This window comes from Puma concolor, chromosome B3 (genome assembly GCF_028749965.1).
Source record: "Puma concolor isolate L17-30 chromosome B3, mPumCon1.1.hap2, whole genome shotgun sequence".
In the NCBI taxonomy this organism is placed as follows: domain Eukaryota; kingdom Metazoa; phylum Chordata; class Mammalia; order Carnivora; family Felidae; genus Puma; species Puma concolor.
The window spans coordinates 106,253,741-106,273,177 of NC_141672.1; the positions used below are offsets into that span (position 1 = coordinate 106,253,741).

Below are 19,437 nucleotides of genomic sequence, written 5' to 3' on the forward strand. Positions count from 1 at the left end.
ATGCTCAATAGGGGCGCCTGGGTGGCGCAGTCGGTTAAGCGTCCGACTTCAGCCAGGTCACGATCTCGCGGTCCGTGAGTTCGAGCCCCGCGTCGGGCTCTGGGCTGATGGCTCAGAGCCTGGAGCCCGTTTCCGATTCTGTGCCTCCCTCTCTCTCTGCCCCTCGCCCGTTCATGCTCTGTCTCTCTCTGTCCCAAAAATAAATAAACGTTGAAAAAAAAAATTTTTAAAAATAATGCTCAATAGACTTGAATAGTCATGTCATAAAAAAGGATATCCAAATGGCCAGTATGCATATGAAAAGGTTTTAATTTCAGTAGTAATCAGGGAACAAGTAAGATCCATAAAAATAACACTGTGTATCAGCCAGGACGGCGAAATTTAAAAATACTGACAATACAAAGGACCAGTGAGAATGTGAAACAACTAAAACTTTCATACATTGCTGGTAAACTGGTACAACCACTTGGAAAATCGTGTTCAGCATGTTACTGAAGCTAATCGTAAGCCTAACAAATGAGCCTATCATGTGAAGCCTAGCTATACAACCAAAAGAAAACAGGACATAAGTATGACAAAAGAAATGTATAACAACATTCACGGCGACTCTATTCAAGACCATCAAAGAATGGAAACAACCTAAATGTTCTCCATCAAAGGTAGAATGGATAAAATCAGTATTAATAAATCCATATGATGAATACTGCACAGATTTAAAAAGAACAAACTACTGCCACACACAACAACATGCAGGAATCTCACGAACAAAATGATGACTGAGACAAGCCAAAAACCAAAGAGTAAATTCTATGATTCCATTTATGTGAAATACAAGAAAAGGCAAAATTAATCTACCTGTGGTATTACAAATTAGGATGACAGTCAATTCTAGGTTGATCTGAGGGCAGAGTGGGTGTACTGAGTGGGAAGGAACATAGGAAGGCCTTCAAGGGGAGGCCAGAAATGTTCTATATGTTAACCATGGTGATTGACAGCTATACGGTATAGCTATATATAAAAATTCACTGAACTGTACACTTAAGACCTGCATTCTTTACTATTTGTGCTCTGTAATACAGATTAACATATAATAAAAAAGTTTTTTAAATGAAAAAAATATACTGAGATACCATTTTTTACTTAGCAATTTGTCAAAAACTTTAAAATCTAATAATATGCTGTGTTAGAAAAGGCACAGAAAAACAAACTGGCAGGAGTGCAAAATTAGTACAAGTTCTAAGGGGAGCAATTGGCAAGATGTCAAAAATGTTAAATTCATTAACTTAATATATATTAAGTAAGTAAAAATTAAATATCCTTTAATCCAGTAGCCCTGGTATTTCCCCTAACAGATACACATACACTTGTAAAAGTGTATGGACAAGGACATTCAATGCAATGTGGGAAGAGTGGAACACTGAAAACAATCTGAAATGTCCATCAGTATGGACTTGCTAAATAAATTATAATACGTCAAGAGAATTTAATACCAGGTGGCCATTAGAAAGAATGAGACATATCTATACATATTATATTTAAAGATATAAACACCAAGATAAACTGTTACTTAAAAGAAAAAAGCAAAATGCATAAACACACACACACACACACACACTTCTAGGATAGTACCATTCGATGGAAAAAATAATTATATATGTCTGTGTGTGTAATACACATATATAACAGTTTTAAAAATTAAATCCAGGGGCACTGGGTGGCTCAGTCACTTAAGCATCCGACTTCAGCTCAGGTCATAATCTCATGGTTTGTGAGTTCAAGCCCCATGTCAGGCTCTGTGCTAACAGCTCAGAGCCTGGAGCCTGCTTTGGATTCTGTGTCTCCTCTGTCTCTGCCCCTCCCTTGCTCATGCTCTCTCTCTCTCTCTCTAAAAAATAAACATTTTTTAAAAAATTAAGTCTAGGGGCGCCTAGGTAGCTCAGTCAGTTAAGCATCCAACTTTGGTCAGGTCATGATCTCAGAGCTCGTGGGTTGGAAACCTGCACTGCGCTCTGTGCTGACAGCTCAGTCTGGAGCCTGCTTCAGATTCAACTCCATCTCTCTCTACCCCTCCCCTGCTCTTGCTCTGTCTCTCCTCAAATATAAATAAACATTTAAAAAAATGTAAAAATTAAGTCCAGTAGTTACTTTGCCTTTAAGTAAGTCAAAGGGCCATTGCAACTAATAATTTAAATTCTCTAAATTTTTACCATAGTACAATTTGTCAGCATTTTCTTTGCTGAGTTATTTACCAAATGTTTCAATTCTTAAAGATATTTTACTACAAAACCTCACTTAAAAATCGGGGACCCCTGGCTGGCTCAGTCAGTTGAGCATCTGACTTTTGATTTCAGCTCAGGTAATAATCTCATAGTTCAGGGATTGAGCCCTGCATCAGGCTCTGCGCTGACAGTGCACAGAGCCTGCTTAGGATTCTCTCTCTCAGCCCCTCCTTCACTCTCTCTCTCTCTCAAAATAAAGAAATAAACTTAAGAAAATAAGATTAAGTATGCTACCATAGCCTACTGCAAACTTTGAATTTTTTTGTATACATGCAAATTCAAAAATTATTCCAGGAATCCACCAGATTTGCAGTGCTTTTTATGGGGTGCGTGGATGGCTCAGTTAGTTAAATATCGGACTTTGACTCGGGTCATGATCTCCGGTTTGTGGGTTTGAGCCCTGCATCTGGCACTGTGCTAACAGCTCAGAGCCCAGAGCTGCTTCATATTCTATGTCTCCCTTTCTCTGCTCATCCCTAGCCCATGCTCTGTCTCTCTCCGTCTCTAAAAAACAAATAAATGTTAAAAAAATTTAAAAAAAAGAAATACTTTTTATGGCTTCCTCCTAACTTACACAACTTAGAAAAAGTTCTGAATTGGTAACTGACTACTGGGATAACTAAATGACAGTCCATCATCTCTAACTATGGTCTTATTCAATATGTATTCAACAAATAAATATCTTCTTTCTTTTCATGGTAATACAAATCACAATGTGTACATATATATTTATGTCATTTTTATGGTTTGACTCCTGTGCTAAAGTGTAAAATAAGGAGATACGTGTATTATGCCACCTTCTGTCAGTCTCTTACCTGTCTTTTGTTCTCTTGGCTTCATTTTATTTAAGTCTTCAGTAGCCTCACCAAGATTTTCTGCTAGTATTCTAAATAAAAGGTTAAGATCTTCTTGATTTAGATTAACCTGTGAAATATCATTAAAAGAAAAGATAAAGGTACTTCATTTTAAAATAAGACAATTTTAATATAGAAATAAATTACTATTTATAAAACATGAAGGACAGAATAACCTTCACAGTGACTGAAAATTAGATCTTCACTACCCATTCAATTATTCCACTACTTATTTCATTTAAATACTTTTATTTTCAATGGTAATAAAACTTTTGAAGGAAAAAATGTGATTTATCAGTCAGGATTAGTTACACTACTTAACTTATATAATCTTTAGTGAAAAATAATAATGATTAAAGAAATCAGATCATTTAAAAAAATGACAAACTCAGGGACGCCTGGGCGGCTCAGTCATCCGACTTCAGCTCAGGTCATGATCTCAGTTTGTGAGTTCGAGCCCTTCATCGGGCTCTGTGCTGACAGCTCGGAGCCTGGAGCCTGCTTCAGATTCAGTGTCTCATTCTCCCTCTGCCTCACCCCCACTTGTGCTCTGCCTCTCTCTGTCTCTCAAAAATAAATAAATGTAAAAAAAAAAATTAAAAAATAATAAATTCAGAAAAAACAAAAATTGTACTTTTTTAAAATTAACAACTCCAATGAAATAAAAAGGCTATCTTCGATACAAAAAATAATCACTTCTCTCAATGCTATAAGGGTACTCAGATACCCCTGAAATTAAAAGTATGTGTATATAACATATAGAATGAGATATACTATACTAATAAATAACTTACACACAGATCTTTGCTAATGTGTATGTATACAGCTGTGGGAGATGCAGGAGAGAAGCATCAAAGGAAAAGGCTTCAAAAGGGAAGGGCTGGAGAAGGTGCAAGGCCTTAGGACATGTTTACACAGCTGAACACAGCTGTGGCTGGTAAGGAACGCCTAGAGCCATTAACATTGTCTAAGGCTGGATGCTCCTTAATACCTGACCCTTCCTAGTGTTATAGAAACCAATTAACTCAAAATTAACCTTGAAAAGCTAAACCATTAGATTGATTAACACCCTTGCTGAGCTGACTTTATGCACCTAGTCTTTAGCAATTATCCTAATAAAAAGAAGCTTCATTCTGGAGTCAGGGCCTCATTCCCACCGGAGTATGAGGACCTTCACTTAACTGCACTTTGCGGACTCATCTTTTTCGACTCCAGTCATACTCCCTGCAACATATAGCAAATTTAAAAACTAAGTAATGAAGAGGGAGACCAAGATGGTGACATAGGAAGATCCTGAACTCACCTCCCATGTATGTACACACCAAATCTAAGCTACATATGGATTATTTCCCTCTGAGAAAGACCTAAAATCTGGTAAACTGCTCTTCAAAACAAAAGATAAAAGGACCATGCTGAAATGAGCTGGAAAGACAGAGACACATCTCACAAAAAAAATCTACCCCCAGTGTGGTGTCACACAAGAGGGAGGGATCTCACCAGAGATGCTTCTCTTGGAGGAGTGATGAGTTGGTACTCCCCATGGGCCACCTCTGCCCCTGGGAACTGCACTAGAGAGAGGAGCCCCCAGAAGGTCTGGCTTGGAAAACCAACAGTGCTGACCTCCAGAGGCCCCAAAGTGCTGTAGGAAACGGAGATTCCCCTCTTAAAGGGCTTGCCCGAAGATCCAGTGAAAAAACTGGCAGTTTGAAAAACACCTAGACTACACATGAGGGGAATTCACTTGCTGATCTGGGTACACTGGCTGAAGGATCAAGGGACATCTGAAACACTCCTGGGAGGCTGACATGCTGGCAGCTACCACTGTTGCACTTTCCACATAGCCTACTAGCATAGACAGGGGAGTCCGGATATGGCACTCTCCCAGAGCCTTGCTGGGATGAGCGGGGGAACAGTCAAGGCACTTGCTGAGGCTGCAGGGCACTGGCAATTGCAGTGCTCCCTTGCATCCTGGCTGGACCAGAGAGCAGAACTGTGGTGGAGTTCTCCCCCTCCCTGGCTCACATTCGCAAGCACAGGCAGTTGCAACACACCCATGGCTGGAACTAGTGAGTGGTCCTGGCATTTTCCCAGTGCCAGCCTAAAGTTGGTACACAGACACACAAGACACTAGCCTATTTCACTGTTGAAGCCCAAGGGCACACACGGTCAGGACATTTTCCCACTGCCTTTCTGAAGCCAGTGAGTCTGCTCTGCCTCCTACACTCACCAACTGTCTTCCTAAAGCCAGCAGCCATGTACAATCCAGAAAGAGAACATCCCTTGATGCACTGGCCCTGCTAGTCAAGAGAGGTGGTGTTCCAGAGCTCCAGAGGACCATAACAAGCAGAAAGACAGTTCTTGGCAGGTCAACACCCCCAGGGCACTGTACAGACAGCAGACTGAAGCACAACCTCAGTCTTCCTATGACAAAGGCCTATTTACTCAGCCTTGAGTATCAGCCTGAGGGACAGGATTAAAGTTTCCCACATATCTAGAGACTAAGAAGGTGCTTTCAGGGTACAAAAGCAGGGAGACACCATCCTTGCACATCCCCGTTGGCCTTATTACACCTAAACAAGACTTGTGAGAAAGGAGTTCATACATTCATTTACACACCAATACAATACGCCAATTTCTGCAGCTGGTGCTCAGATCTCCTAGAGCCCTGAGCAGGGATTATGATTGCAGTCCCATGGGACTATATACATTTGCATACTTTAAAAGCAGTTGCCTGAGGGTCTGGCTTCTAATCAGCCTAAATTAGGTGCTGAATAATATTCCTCCCCTTGGATCACTGACAGATCTTGGCACACCCTCAACAATGGGGGCATACCAATAATAAATCAGGTGTGTTAGACAACCACAAAGGTTCAGAAGACAACCATAAGCTAGGACAAGGTTGAACAAGAAGAATCATCACCTAAACAAGGTTACCCATTCAAGACTAAAAAGACTGCCTGTTTCACCAAATAGAAACAAACACAGAAAATCAAATAAAATGAGGAAACAAATATTTTCAAACAAGAGAATAAGACAAAACCTGAGAAAAACACCTTAATGATATGGAGTTAAGCAATCTACCTGATAAAGAATTAAAGATCATAAAGATACTCACTGAAATTCAGGAAAACAATGGATGAGCACAGTGAGAATTTCAACAAGGAGATATAAAATATAAGACAGTACAAACAGAAGCCAGAGAACTAAAGATACGATAACTGAAATGAAAAATACACTGGAGGGGTTCTACAGCAGACTGGAAGAAGGAGAACAGATTGGTGAGCAGGAAAATAAAGCAATAGAACTTACCAAGACAGAGCAAAAACAACATTAAAATTTTTTTTTAAATGAAGGTATCTTAAGGGACAAAGAGAAACAGAAGAACATTAAAATTACAGAGGTCTTAGAAGAGAAGAGAGAGGAAAGTGGCAGACAACATTTTGAAGAAATAATGCCTGAAAACTTCCCTAACCTCGAGAAGGAAACAGACATCCAGGTCGAGGAGGCATGAAAATTACCAAAAAGGATGAACACAAGGAGCACTACACCAAGCCTTATTATAATTAAAATGTCAAAATTAAAGAGAAAATCTTAAAAGCAGCAAGACAAAAACAACTTGCTACATTCAAGGGAAACCTCATAAAGCTATTGGCAGATTTCTCAGAAGAAACTTTACTACCCAGAAGGGAGGAGCATGACATAGTCAAAGTACTAAAAAAATTTTCCAACCCAGAATACTCTACCCAGCAAGATTATTATTCAAATAGAAGGAGAAAGTGTTTTTCAAACAAGCAAAAACTAAAGGAGTTCATAACCATTAAACCAGCTTTATGAGAATACTAAAAAGCCTTCTTTAAGATGAATAAAAAGGGGACTAATAAAAAGAAAACATATGAGAGTAAAAATCTCATTGGAAAAGGTAAACATATAGTAGAGGTAGTGGATTAATCACTTATAAAACTACTAAAAATTTCAAAAAACAAAAGTAGTAAAATTAAGTGAAACTACAATAATTACTTAAAAGATACATAAAAAAAGATGTAAAAGGTGACATCAAAAACATAAATTCTGTTTGGGGGGGGAATGTAGAGTTTGGATACGTTCAAAGTAAGTGGTTATCTATTTAAAATAGACTCTTACATACAAAGGATAGGGTATGTAAACCTCACAGTAAGCACAAGCAAAAACATATAGTGAATACACAAAAGAAAGGAATCTAGACATAACATGAAAGAAAGTCATCTAATACAAAGGAATTGAGAAGGAAATGAAGGAACAGAGAAACTACAAAACAACCTGAAAACAATTAATAAAAAAGCAATAAAGTATATACCTATCTATCAATAATTTCTTTAAATTCATGGACTAAATTCTCCATTTAAAAGACAGAGTAGCTGAATGGATAAAAAAACAAGACCTAGAAGAGACTCACTTCTGAAGTAAGGACACACAGAAAGAAAGTGAAGGGATGGAAAAAGATGTTTCATGCAAATGGAAACGAAAAGAACACTGGAATAGTTATATCATACAAAATTGACCTTAACAAAACTGTAATAAAAGACAAAAAAGACAATTATATAATAATAAAAGGATCCATAAAGCAAGGTAGGATGTTTATAAATATATATGCACCCAACATAAGAGCACCTAAATACAGATAGCAAATATTAACAGACCTAAAAGAAGAAGTTGACAGTAATACAGTAATAGTAGGAGACTTTAACACCTGACTTATATCAATGGATAGATCACCTAGACAAAAAAATCAACAAGGAAACACTGCTCTTAACACATTAGATCTGATGGACTTAACAGATACATACAGAACATTCCACCCAAAAGCAAAAGAATGCACATTCTTCTCCAGTGACCATGGAACATTCTCCAGGATAGATGACATATTAGGTCAAAAAAAACAACTCTCAAAAAATTTAAGAAGACTGAAATCAGGGGCACGTGGGTGGCTCAGCCGATTAGGCGTCTGATTCTTGATTTCAGCTCAGGTCATGATCTCAAAGTTCATGAGTTCAAGCCCCGCATCAGGCTCTGTGCTGATGGTATGGGAATCCCTGCTTGGGATTCTTTCCCCCTCACTCTCTCTCTGCCCCTCCCCTGCTCACACTCTCTCTCTCTCAAAATAAATAAATAAACTTAAAAAAAAAAAGGAGACTGAGGGGCGCCTGGGTGGCACAGTCGGTTAAGCGTCCAACTTCAGCCAGGTCACGATCTTGTGGTCTGTGAGTTCGAGCCCCGCGTCAGGCTCTGGGCTGATGGCTCAGAGCCTGGAGCCTGTTTCCGATTCTGTGTCTCCCTCTCTCTCTGCCCCTCCCCCGTTCATGCTCTGTCTCTCTCTGTCCCAAAAATAAATAAACGTTGGAAAAAAAAAAAATTAAAAAAAAAAAAAAAAAAAGGAGACTGAAATCATATCAAGCATCTTTTCCAACCACAATGGTACAAAACTAGAAATAATTATAAGAAAACTAGAAAAACCATAGAAATGTGAAGATTAAATAACATGCTACTGAAAAACCAATGGGTCATCAAAAAATCAAAGGAGAAACAAAAACAAAATACCCAGAGACAAGCGAAAACAGAAATACAACATACCAAAATCTAAAGAATGCAGCAAAATCAATTCTAAAAGGGAAGCTCATAACAATACAAGCCTACCTCAAGAAACAAGAGAAATCTTAAATAAACACCTTAACTGTATACCTAAAGGAACGAGAAAAAGAACAAACAAAATCCAAAGTTAGTAGAAAATGGGAATGATAAAAATCAGAGAGTAAATAAATGAAACAGAGACTTAAAAAATGAATTAAAAAGATCAATGAGGGGTGCCTGGGTGGCTCAGTTGGTTGAGCATCCAACTTTGGCTCAGGTCATGATCTCACAGTTGACAAGTTCGAGCCACACGTCGGGCTCTGTGCTGACAGCTCAGAGCCTGGAGCCTGCTTCTGATTCTGTGTATCCCTCTCTCTTTGCCTCTCCCCCGTTCATGCTGTGTCTCTCTCTGTCTCAAAAATAAATAAACATTAAAAAAAAAACGATCAATGAAACTAAAAGATTGTTTTTTGAAAAGATAAACAAAAGTGATAAAACTCTATTCAGACGTATCAAGAAAAAAAGACAGGGTCCAAATAAACTAGCAGTGAAAGAGAAGCTATAACTGACACAATAGAAATACAAAGGTTCATAAGAGACTACTATAAATAATTACAGGCCTTCAAATCAGGCAATCTAGAAGAAATGGAACAATTCCTAGAAATACACAACCTTTGAAGAATGAATCACAAAGAAATAGAAAATTTGAATACACTGACTACAAGTAACGAAAATGAATCAATAACTTAAAAACTCCCCCAAAACCAAAAGCCCATGGCCAGATGGCTTCACAGGTTAATTCTACCAAACATTTAAAGAAGAATTAGTACCTATCTTTCTTGAATTATTCCAGGAAATGAAAAAGGAAGGAACACTTCCAAACTCATTTCACAAGGGCAGCATTACCCTAATACCAAAACCAGAAAAGTACACTATAAAAATTAATAAAAAAATTACAAGCAATATCCCTGATGAACATAGATACAAATCCCTAACAAAATATTAGCAAACCAAATTCAACAATACATTAAAGGCTCATAAACCATGTTTAAGTGGAATATATTCCAGGGATGCAAGGATGGTTCAACATCCACAAATCAATCAACATCATATATCACATTAAGAAAAGGATGGATAAAAATCACAATCATCTCAACAGATGCAGAAAAAAGCATTTGACAAAATTCAACATCCATTTATGATAAAAACTCACAAATCAGATATACAGGAAACATACTTCAACATAATAAAGATCATATAGGACAGACCTGCAGGTAATATCATACTCATTGGTAAAAAGCTAAAAGCTTTTTCTCCAAATCAGACACAAGACAAGGATGCTCACTGTCTCCACTTCTATTCAACATAATACTGGAAGTCCCAGCCATAGCATTTAGGCAAGAGAAAGAAATAAAAGTAATCCAAATTGAAAAGGAAGAAGTAAAACGGTCACACTATTTGCAGATGACATGATACTATATATAGAAAACTCTAAAGATTCTACAAAAAAATTGTTAGAAATAATACATGAATTCAGTAAAGCTTCAGGATACAAAATTAATGTACAAAAAAATCTGTTGTGTTTCCCTACAATAACATACCATCAGAAAGCCAAATCAAGGAAACAATCCTATTTACAATCACATCAAAAAGAACAAAATACTTGTCCACTGATAAAACAAATTGAAGGAGACACAAATAAATAGAAAGGTATTTGATGCCCATGAATTGGAATAATTAACATTACTACTCAAAGCAGTCTACAGATTCAATGCAATCCCTACCTAAATTCCAATGGCATTTTTCAGAGGTCTAGAACAAATAATTCTAAAATTTCTATGGGAACACAAAAGATCCCAAATAGCCATAACAATCTTAAGAAAGAGCAAAGCATAAGAGACTCTTAAAAACTGAGACCAAACTGAGGGTTGATGGGGGGTGGGAGGGAGGGGAGGGTGGGTGATGGGTATTGAGGAGGGCACCTTTTGGGATGAGCACTGGGTGTTGTATGGAAACCAATTTGACAATAAATTTCATATATTAAAAAAAAAAAAAAAAAAAAAGAAAGAGCAACGCCAAAGGTGTCATGATCCCTGCTTTCAAACTATACTACAAAGCTATAGTAATCAAAACAGTATGATATTGGACGTAAAACCAGACACATAAATCATAAACCAGCAATAAGCCCATGCATATATGATCAACTAATATTACAAAAAAGATGCAAGAATATACAATGGGGAAAGGACAGCCTCTTCAATAAATGGTGCTGGGAAAACTGGATAGCTGCATGTAAAAGAATGAAACTCAACCACTATCTTGCATTATATACAAAAATGAACTCAAAATGGATGAAAGTCTTGAATATGAGATGAATATGAGATCCAAAACCATAAGGCTCCTAAAAAAAAACCCATAGGCAATAAGCTCCTTAACATCAGTCTTAAAGGCATTTCCGTAGATCTGACTCTAAAAGCCAGGACAACAGAAGGAAAAATAAACAAATGGAACTGTATCAACTAAAAAGCTTCTGCATAGAAAAAAAAAAAATCATTAAAATGAAAAAGTGGGGCGTCTGGGTGGCTCAGTCAGTTAAACATCCAACTTTGACTCAGGTCATGATCTCACAGTTCGTGGGTTTGAGCCCTGCGTCAGGCTCTGTGCTGACAGCTCAGAGCCTAGAGCCTGCTTCAGCCTCTGTGTCTCCCTCTCTCTCTGCCCCTGCCCAGCTTGTACTCTGTCACACACTCTCTCTCTCTCCCTCTCTCTCTCTCTCAAAAATAAATAAAATATTTAAAAAAATTTAATGAAAAAGCAAATTACTGAATGGAAAAAGATATTTGCAAATCCTATAACTGATAAGCAGTTAATATCAAAATATATACAGAACTCATAGAACCCAGTAACAAAAAAACAATCTGGTTAAAAAACAGGAAGAGGATATGAATAGACATTCTTCCAGTGAAGACACAGAAATGACCAACAAGCACATGAAAAGATGCTCAACATCACTAATCATCAGGGAAATGCAAATCAAAATCACAGTGAGGTATCACTTCACACCTCTCAGAATGGCTATTACCGAAAAGACTAGAAATAACTAATATTGGCAAGGATGTGGAAAAAAGGGAACCCTTGGGCCCTACTGGTAGGAATATAAACTAGCCACTATGGAAAATAGTATGGAGGTTCCTAAAAATATATAGAGCTAACTTATGATTAGCTACTGCTTATCCCCTACTGCTTATCTATCCAAAGAAAACAAAAACACTTACGCTAAATGATATAAGTCAGAGAAAGACAAACACAGCATGATTTTACTGATATGTAGACTCTAAAAAGCCAAACAGAACAAAACTAAAAACCAGGCTCATAGAAACAGAGAGCAGATTGGTGGTTCCCAGATGGGAAGGGGGATTAGGGATGTGAAATGGGTGTAAGGGATTAATAAATTCAAACTTGTAGTTATAATATAAGTAAGTCATGGAGATACAATGTACAGTATGGAAAATACAGTCAATAATACTATATTAACTTTGTAAAGTGACAGATGAGAACTATACTTATTGCAGTGACTATTTCTGCAATGTAAATAAGTGTTGAATTACTATGTTATATACCCCAAACTAATAATGTATATCATATATATATATACATATATGGTGTATATATATGTATATATGTGTATGCATATATGTATGTATGTGTGTGTGTATAAATATATATGTATTTTTGTATACACACACACACACACACAATAACACTTACCTGAAGATTAAATTCTGCTAAATAATGAACATATTTTTGGACAACATCTCATTGAAATTGTTCTTACACCAACCACTCAAAAATGTCACATATCTTATTGATTTATCCTAAGAAAGTCTTCAGAGTCTAAAATTTCAATAACAAGTATTTTTCACTCACATACTTACATTCATTGATTCAAGGTGTCCTTTAATTTCTACAACAGGTACTTTGTGATACCAAGATGCAGCTAGATTCCGGTTTACAAAAAATTCCAAGTTAATTGGGTGTAAGAGCTGAACATCAGGATGGGAGATGCCTGGCTGGATCACTGTCCTAATGAAAAATATAACTGATATATATGCATAAACACAGGAGGGAAATGCAACCTATCATTAAAAAGACATTCAAATCAAAAGTCACTGCTCTCAATAGTGATTTGAACCCATGCTAGTTTTTTCTAATCTCAATCTATAATTCACTTTAGGGAAAGAGTAAAATACATGATATACAATGACCCATTAAGAAAACCTTTTTCTTCAAACATCAGGTCACACATGGATTAAATTTTAAAAAGACATTCATAATGTTGAATACATGGAGTAGTCATCAAATATAGTTGTACAAAGACTAATATATGCACTGATACAGAGATTAAAGAAAAAAAATGGCAAGATGAACAATTAGCATTTTCTGAAGAGTTTGATAAAGCTCTTCTCCAGGATTATTTTCTGGACTTGCCTTGTAATTTTCCTTTTTTATTAAGGTAATTAAATCTCCTTGGATAGGGTAGAAATTATTTTAAAATGTATTATATATAGATTTTCATGGGTCATCTGGTGGGAGCTCTACAGATACATCATTATGTATGCAGTATTTTGCCAAAAATACATAAGTTCAATTAAATCATGAAGAATCACTCAGACAAAACCAAATTAAAAGACATTCCATGAAACAACTAGATTGTACTCTTCAAAACTGTCTCATCATGAAACACTAAGAAAGACTAAAGAACTATTCCAGAACAAGTAAGTACTAGTAATATAGAAATCCCCCTCAGTAGTACAGGATACAATTAAATGCCATCCATATGTGACCCTTGATCGGGGGGAAAAATTACTATAATGGACATTATTGGAACAACTAGTAAAATTTGAATACTGACTCCATATTAGATGTTATTGCTGTATCCGTGTTAAATTTCCAGAATTTGAAAACTGCATTATGTAAAAGGATGTGTGTCCTTGTTCTTAGGGGACACATACTAAAGCATTTAGAGCAAGGGGTTAAGAGCAAATTCTATACTCATGATTCAGCAAAAAATGTTTTAACTTCCCATTATAAAGTAAGTAAGTCCTGGGAATGTAATGTATAGCAAGGTGACTAGTTAAAAATACTGTATTGTATATTTGAAAGTGGTTAAGAAAGTAGATCTTAAAAGCTGTCATCACAAGAAAAAAAATTGTAAGTCTGTGTGGTGACAAACGTTAGACTTATTGTGATGATCATTTCACAATATACACAAATAATGAATCATGTTACATATCTGAAAGCAAGACAATATGTCAATTTTATCTCAACTTAAAAATTAAATTAAAAAGAGGTTTTAGGGGCGCCTGGGTGGCTCAGTCTGCTAAGCGGCAGACTTTGGCTCAAGTCATGATTTCATGGTTCATGGGTTAAAGTCCCACATCAAGTTCTGTGCTAACAGCTCAGAGCTGTCAGCTTCAGATTCTGTGTCTCCCTCTCTCTCTGCCCCTCCCCCACTTGCACTCTGTCTGTCCATCTCTCTCTCTCTCCCTCTCTCTCTCTCTCTCTCTCCCCCTCTCCCACTCTCTCAAAAATAAACATTAAACAAATTTTTTAAACATGTTTTAAATAATAATATGCAGACATACATAGTTAAAGCAAATGTAAACAACTGGTAAACCCAGGTAAAGGATAATATTGGTATCATCATGGTAATATTTTTGGAATTTTTCTGTAACTGTGGAATTTTTCAAAATAAAAAGTTGATTAAAAATTAAAGTATTCTGGGGGCGCCTGGGTGGCTCAGTCAACTGAGCTTCCAACTTCAGCTCAGGTCATGATCTCTCGGTTTGTGGGTTCAAGCCCCACATCGGGCTCTTTGCTGACACTCGGAACCTGGAGCCTGCTTCGGATTCTGTGTCTCCCCTTCTCTCTGCCCCTCACCCACTTGCACTCTGTCTCTCTCTCACTCTCTCAAAAATAAATAAATATTAAAAACCTTTTTAAAAAGTAAATAAAAGTAAAGTATTCTGTGCAACCGAAGCATGTTGGGTATGAATTTCAATGGCCACAAAATTCATGGAAAACATTAAATAACACTTCAATCCATAATTATTCAAAGAGAATATACCTAGAAAGCTTAAGCTCTGTTAGCTGCACATCCATTCTATCAATTACTGGAGGGTTTAAATAGTCTTCCCCAGACACCAGACTAAACTGGTTTTGAACTCTGATGAGCCCAAGATCTACCACCACTGCATTAGTGGAAACAGAAGACTGTGGGATGACTATAACTGGTGCTTTCAGATCAATATTGAGAGAAACACGAAAACTCCTCTGGGCAAGATCTTTCACACTTCTGGCAGCCTTTTCTGCAGCCTGAACAGTGGCGGCACTCAGAGCCTCTTTGGCTGTCTGGAAATTGTTGAGGAAGTTCTGTGGACACCAAGCATAAAAGGAGAAAAACAGAGGACAAGCACATCATTAATAACACCATCTTCTTTATTTCTGTGCTATTTATTTCCTATACATAACTTTCAATTGAGTCTCATTTATCTAGAATTAGGAAAAAATCACTGATCATCCATCCATATTTATGAGCCACCTGATAAGGGCTAATGTTGTATGGCTGAAGAACAGAGTGGGGCGGGGGCGGGGGGGGGGATATTTTTAGTATTTTTTTACTTGAAAATTTGGTTTCAAGTAAAATTTATGTTCTAGAAAAAATAATTCCAGTTCTAGACAAATTAAATGACTCAGATTTCAACTATTAAAGAGAGGTTTTAACCTCTATCTTAATATATAAATACCATCTATAATCAAAACAATGTACATCCTAAAATCCAAAATTTATAAGATCTGAAATCATAGCTATCAGACTTAAGTATTTCTAAGTTGAAAATCAACATATAAATAGTGACTTTTACCAGAAATGACATGAGGAATTTATGAAGATAAACAATCTGAATACAGCCAACATTCAGCGATACCACACCATCCACTTTGGACATGTCGGTATAGGAATCTCCTTCAGTGGCATCAGGATACAAATCCAAGTTAAAATGAAAAACTTCATTTCCCATTATTGACACAGCCTGAAAAGCAGAGATTAGAATGTATTCTGTTCAAGAGGGTAATGACAAAGTCTCATTTAAAAAAGGGCTTATATTTGGAGGGTATTTGTTGGGATGAGCACTGGGTATTATATGTAAGTGACGAATGACTGGATTCTACTCCTAAACCCAAGACTACACTGTATGTTAACTCGGTTGAGACAATAAATAAATAAATAAATAAATAAATAAATAGGCTTATATTTATAATCATTAGAGAAACAAACATTTGTGTATCAAAATATATTTCATTAACATTTCTTAAAATATATTTAAAAATAAAATCTCATACTCAATTATCAGAACATATTAGCTATCTATTTACTACACCTACTTTTTTATGAACTGTCTTAGGATCAACATCTGTGACAATAATATTTTCCAGTCTGGCAAACAGTGACTGTTTTCTTGACTGAAGACAAAGAGAAGAATCAAGGCCTGGAAAAAAAAATTATATTATTATAATTTCTAAAGACCTACCATAAGAAGACCTCAAGATATTTCTTTTTATTGCATAATTTCATTTTGGGGTGATTTTTAAAAAAACTTAACATTTATTTATTATTGAGAGACAGAGAATAAGCATGGGAGGGGCAGAGAGGTGGGGGAGACACAGAATCTGAAGCAGGCTCCAGGCTCTAAGCTGTCAGCACAGAGCCTGATGCGGGGCTCAAACTCACGAACTCTGAGATCATGACCTGAGCCGAAGTCGGTCGCTTAACCGACTGAGACACCCAGGTGCCCCTGGGGTGATTTTTTTTTTTTAATTAACTATGCTTGAACTCCCAACTGATAAATTAGTTAGTTGCAATGTTATACATTTTCAGTGTTATAAACAATGAAACCAATACATTCATTATAAATCAATTATCTGAAGTTTCAACCTTCTGAAAAAAACTACACCTAGAGCAAACAAATTATCTTGGGATTTTAGGAAATCTTTTAGATCTTATATCCAGTCATTCATATGGAAGCTATAAGTTTCATGAATAAAATGTAGACTAAAGGTAATTGTCAGCTTGGAAAGGCCAAAGAAAAAAACTAATTTTTTTCATTTTTAAGTTATTCAAGAATTTCATTAAACATTCTTTACCATTATCAGATCATAGTGAGCTGGTAAAAACAGAGTCCTATCAGTTTCAGCAGCTTTTGCCTAAAAGAACATAATGGGCTCATAGATGGGCTTTCTCTTCATCATAAGGTTCTTTTGCATTTGTACCAAGATAAAGCATATTCATAGACCTTGACCTGAAAACCGGACCCACATCCCAGCCCATTGATAGCATCTCTACATGGACATTAGGATCCCTTTTCACCTCTGAGACAACTCCGAGAGATTCAAAACACCAGTATGTCGTTCAATTTGATGGTCAGATTCTAACCAAGATCTACATCCCAAAGAGCTAAGAAAATATACAATTCAATTATGTCATAAAAAAATTATCCAGTTTTCACAGCTCAGAGCCCTCCATTTGTATACTCTTTACCATTAAAAAAAAGCTTCTCTTTTAAAAAATTCTTAATAGTATGTGAACTTTTACCTTGAATCTTGATTTCAGCAATATTGTTCTTCTCATCACAAACAATGACACAGAAAGCATTCAACTGAGCAAATAGTCTGAAGTCAATAATGTCCCTGTCTTTAGAGGATACAATCACTAAAAATAAAACAAAGCATTCTATCACATGGGATTCGAGTAATTCAAACTCTATTAAGGTTTCTTGATTGTATTAAGTGAACCATATTTCTGTTTTAAAAAATTATAAAATTCTCAAGCTCTTAAAGATTTCAAATACTCTTTTTGCTTTACATCTTCTGTACAGTTGGTATTTCTCATACTGAGATGTTACTTTCATAATGCACAAGCAAGAAAAAAAACATAAAATAAATAAGGACACTGAAACTCAGAGAAATTAAATAATGTGCCTATGGTCATATAACTTAAGTAGCAGAGGCAGGATTTTGAACTGAGTTGTTTCTGATTCAAAATCTGGGCTCTTAACCAACTACATGCTATCCCTGTACTGTTACCCCCAAGTCTCTGGGTCTTACTACCTTATTTGTAAAATGGGAAGGGAAGACTAACCCTTTGTGGAGCTGATTCAGGAGCCACTGAGAAGGGAGGAAAAGTTCAGTGTAAATACAGGTCTTCTTCCCTATTATCTACCTACAGCATTCCCCACTACCACCAAAATAAGAAGAAAAACAGGTATTTTTTTAAAGCACCAGTATTAGTTACATTTGCCTTACACAGCAGTTACTCACATATGATTTTGTTTGAAGAAAAGCACAGAAGTGGGGAAAATGGCATGCAAATGGCCAAACTGGATGATCTCTACGATTCCCATTTACCTCTAGAATTCTAATATGCTTGTTAACAACAAGTGTTTTTCATACCTTTCTGCACACCTGAATTTTTTTGTTGCTTTTCAGCTGAAATTTGTACTTCTTTGGTATCACTTCTTTGGTCATCTGATGGGATAATGGTTGTCAGGTAATTAATAGAAGACAGAAGAGCTTGTGTTTGCAGCAACAGATTTAAAGATGAAAAAGCCACCTAGAAATTTTTCAAAAAGAAAGTTAGTTTTCCAGGCCAATTATAACCATAATTTCCATGATGGAACTGAAAGGCTTCTAGCTAGATTTACATCACTGCTTCCATAGCTTAGAAGGAACAGAGAGGAGATAAAGATTCACGACTCAGACTCCTTAGAGAGGAAATATATGGACAGTAAATTACACTCACACACATTGTGAATTCCCATGAGTAACGTAATTATTCTGTTTCCCAAATATAATTAACAAGAAACTTATAATCTGCTTGTCATGGCCATCTCGATATTCATCACGTATAGGACTTTTGGATCTTCAATGGACTTTTTATTTTGATTATATAAAACTTGAAAGTTAGATCATGAAACTCCAAAATCACCATGTGTTAATACTATGTCGAGAAATGATTTCAAATGTGAAATTCAGAGATTTAAAAGTACAATTTTTAAGTAAGTTCTCAATTACTAAATTATCTTCCAAAACCACAATGGTCCTATCATTTAAATATATATATATATGAATGTGTATAAATGTGTGTGTGTATATGTGTATGTGTATAAATGTGTATGTGTGTGTATATATGAATGTACATAAAGCTTTTAGGAAAAAAAGTGTTACATTTTTTAAAGCAATGACTCCAGAAAGCTAAGATACCAACAAAAATTGCTTCAGTAATAATGTGGTTTTCTAATAGCAAATTAAAAATTCTTTAAAAATCTTTGCTTATATAAAAGAATTTCCTTTTATTGCCTCAAAGCACTAAGTGGATATAAAAATTATAAAAAGGAAGGTTCAAGAGGGCACAAAAATGCTGATTCGAAGGGGCACATGCACCCCAATGTTTACGGCAGCACTATCAACAACTGTCAAATTATGGAAAGAACCCAATGTCCATCAACTGATGAATGGATAAAGAAGATGTGGTATACATACACAATGGAATACTACTCAGTGATGAAAAAAGAATGAAATCTTGCCATGTGCAACAACATGGATATAAACAGAGGGTATTATACTAAGCAAAATAAGTCAGAGAA

At 36.2% G+C, this 19,437-nt stretch overlaps 1 protein-coding gene across 5 annotated transcripts in view; it reads right to left on the reverse strand.

The window, feature by feature from the left end:
• Positions 1 to 19,437, reverse strand: part of VPS13C (vacuolar protein sorting 13 homolog C) — a 197,697-nt gene that overhangs the window by 90,454 nt on the left and 87,806 nt on the right. For all 5 annotated transcript variants that reach the window (XR_015252691.1, XR_015252690.1, XR_015252692.1 and 2 more), the window contains 7 exons: positions 18,245 to 18,404; positions 17,388 to 17,504; positions 16,181 to 16,284; positions 15,661 to 15,828; positions 14,865 to 15,169; positions 12,673 to 12,820; positions 3,095 to 3,203 (listed from right to left, as the gene is read on the reverse strand). Coding sequence is in view for 2 of the 5 variants with exons in the window: in XM_086710843.1 (XP_086566969.1) it covers positions 3,095 to 3,203; positions 12,673 to 12,820; positions 14,865 to 15,169; positions 15,661 to 15,828; positions 16,181 to 16,284; positions 17,388 to 17,504; positions 18,245 to 18,404 (1,111 nt within the window). In the remaining 3 variants the exon portion in view is untranslated. The remainder of the gene's footprint in view (positions 1 to 3,094; positions 3,204 to 12,672; positions 12,821 to 14,864; positions 15,170 to 15,660; positions 15,829 to 16,180; positions 16,285 to 17,387; positions 17,505 to 18,244; positions 18,405 to 19,437) is intronic.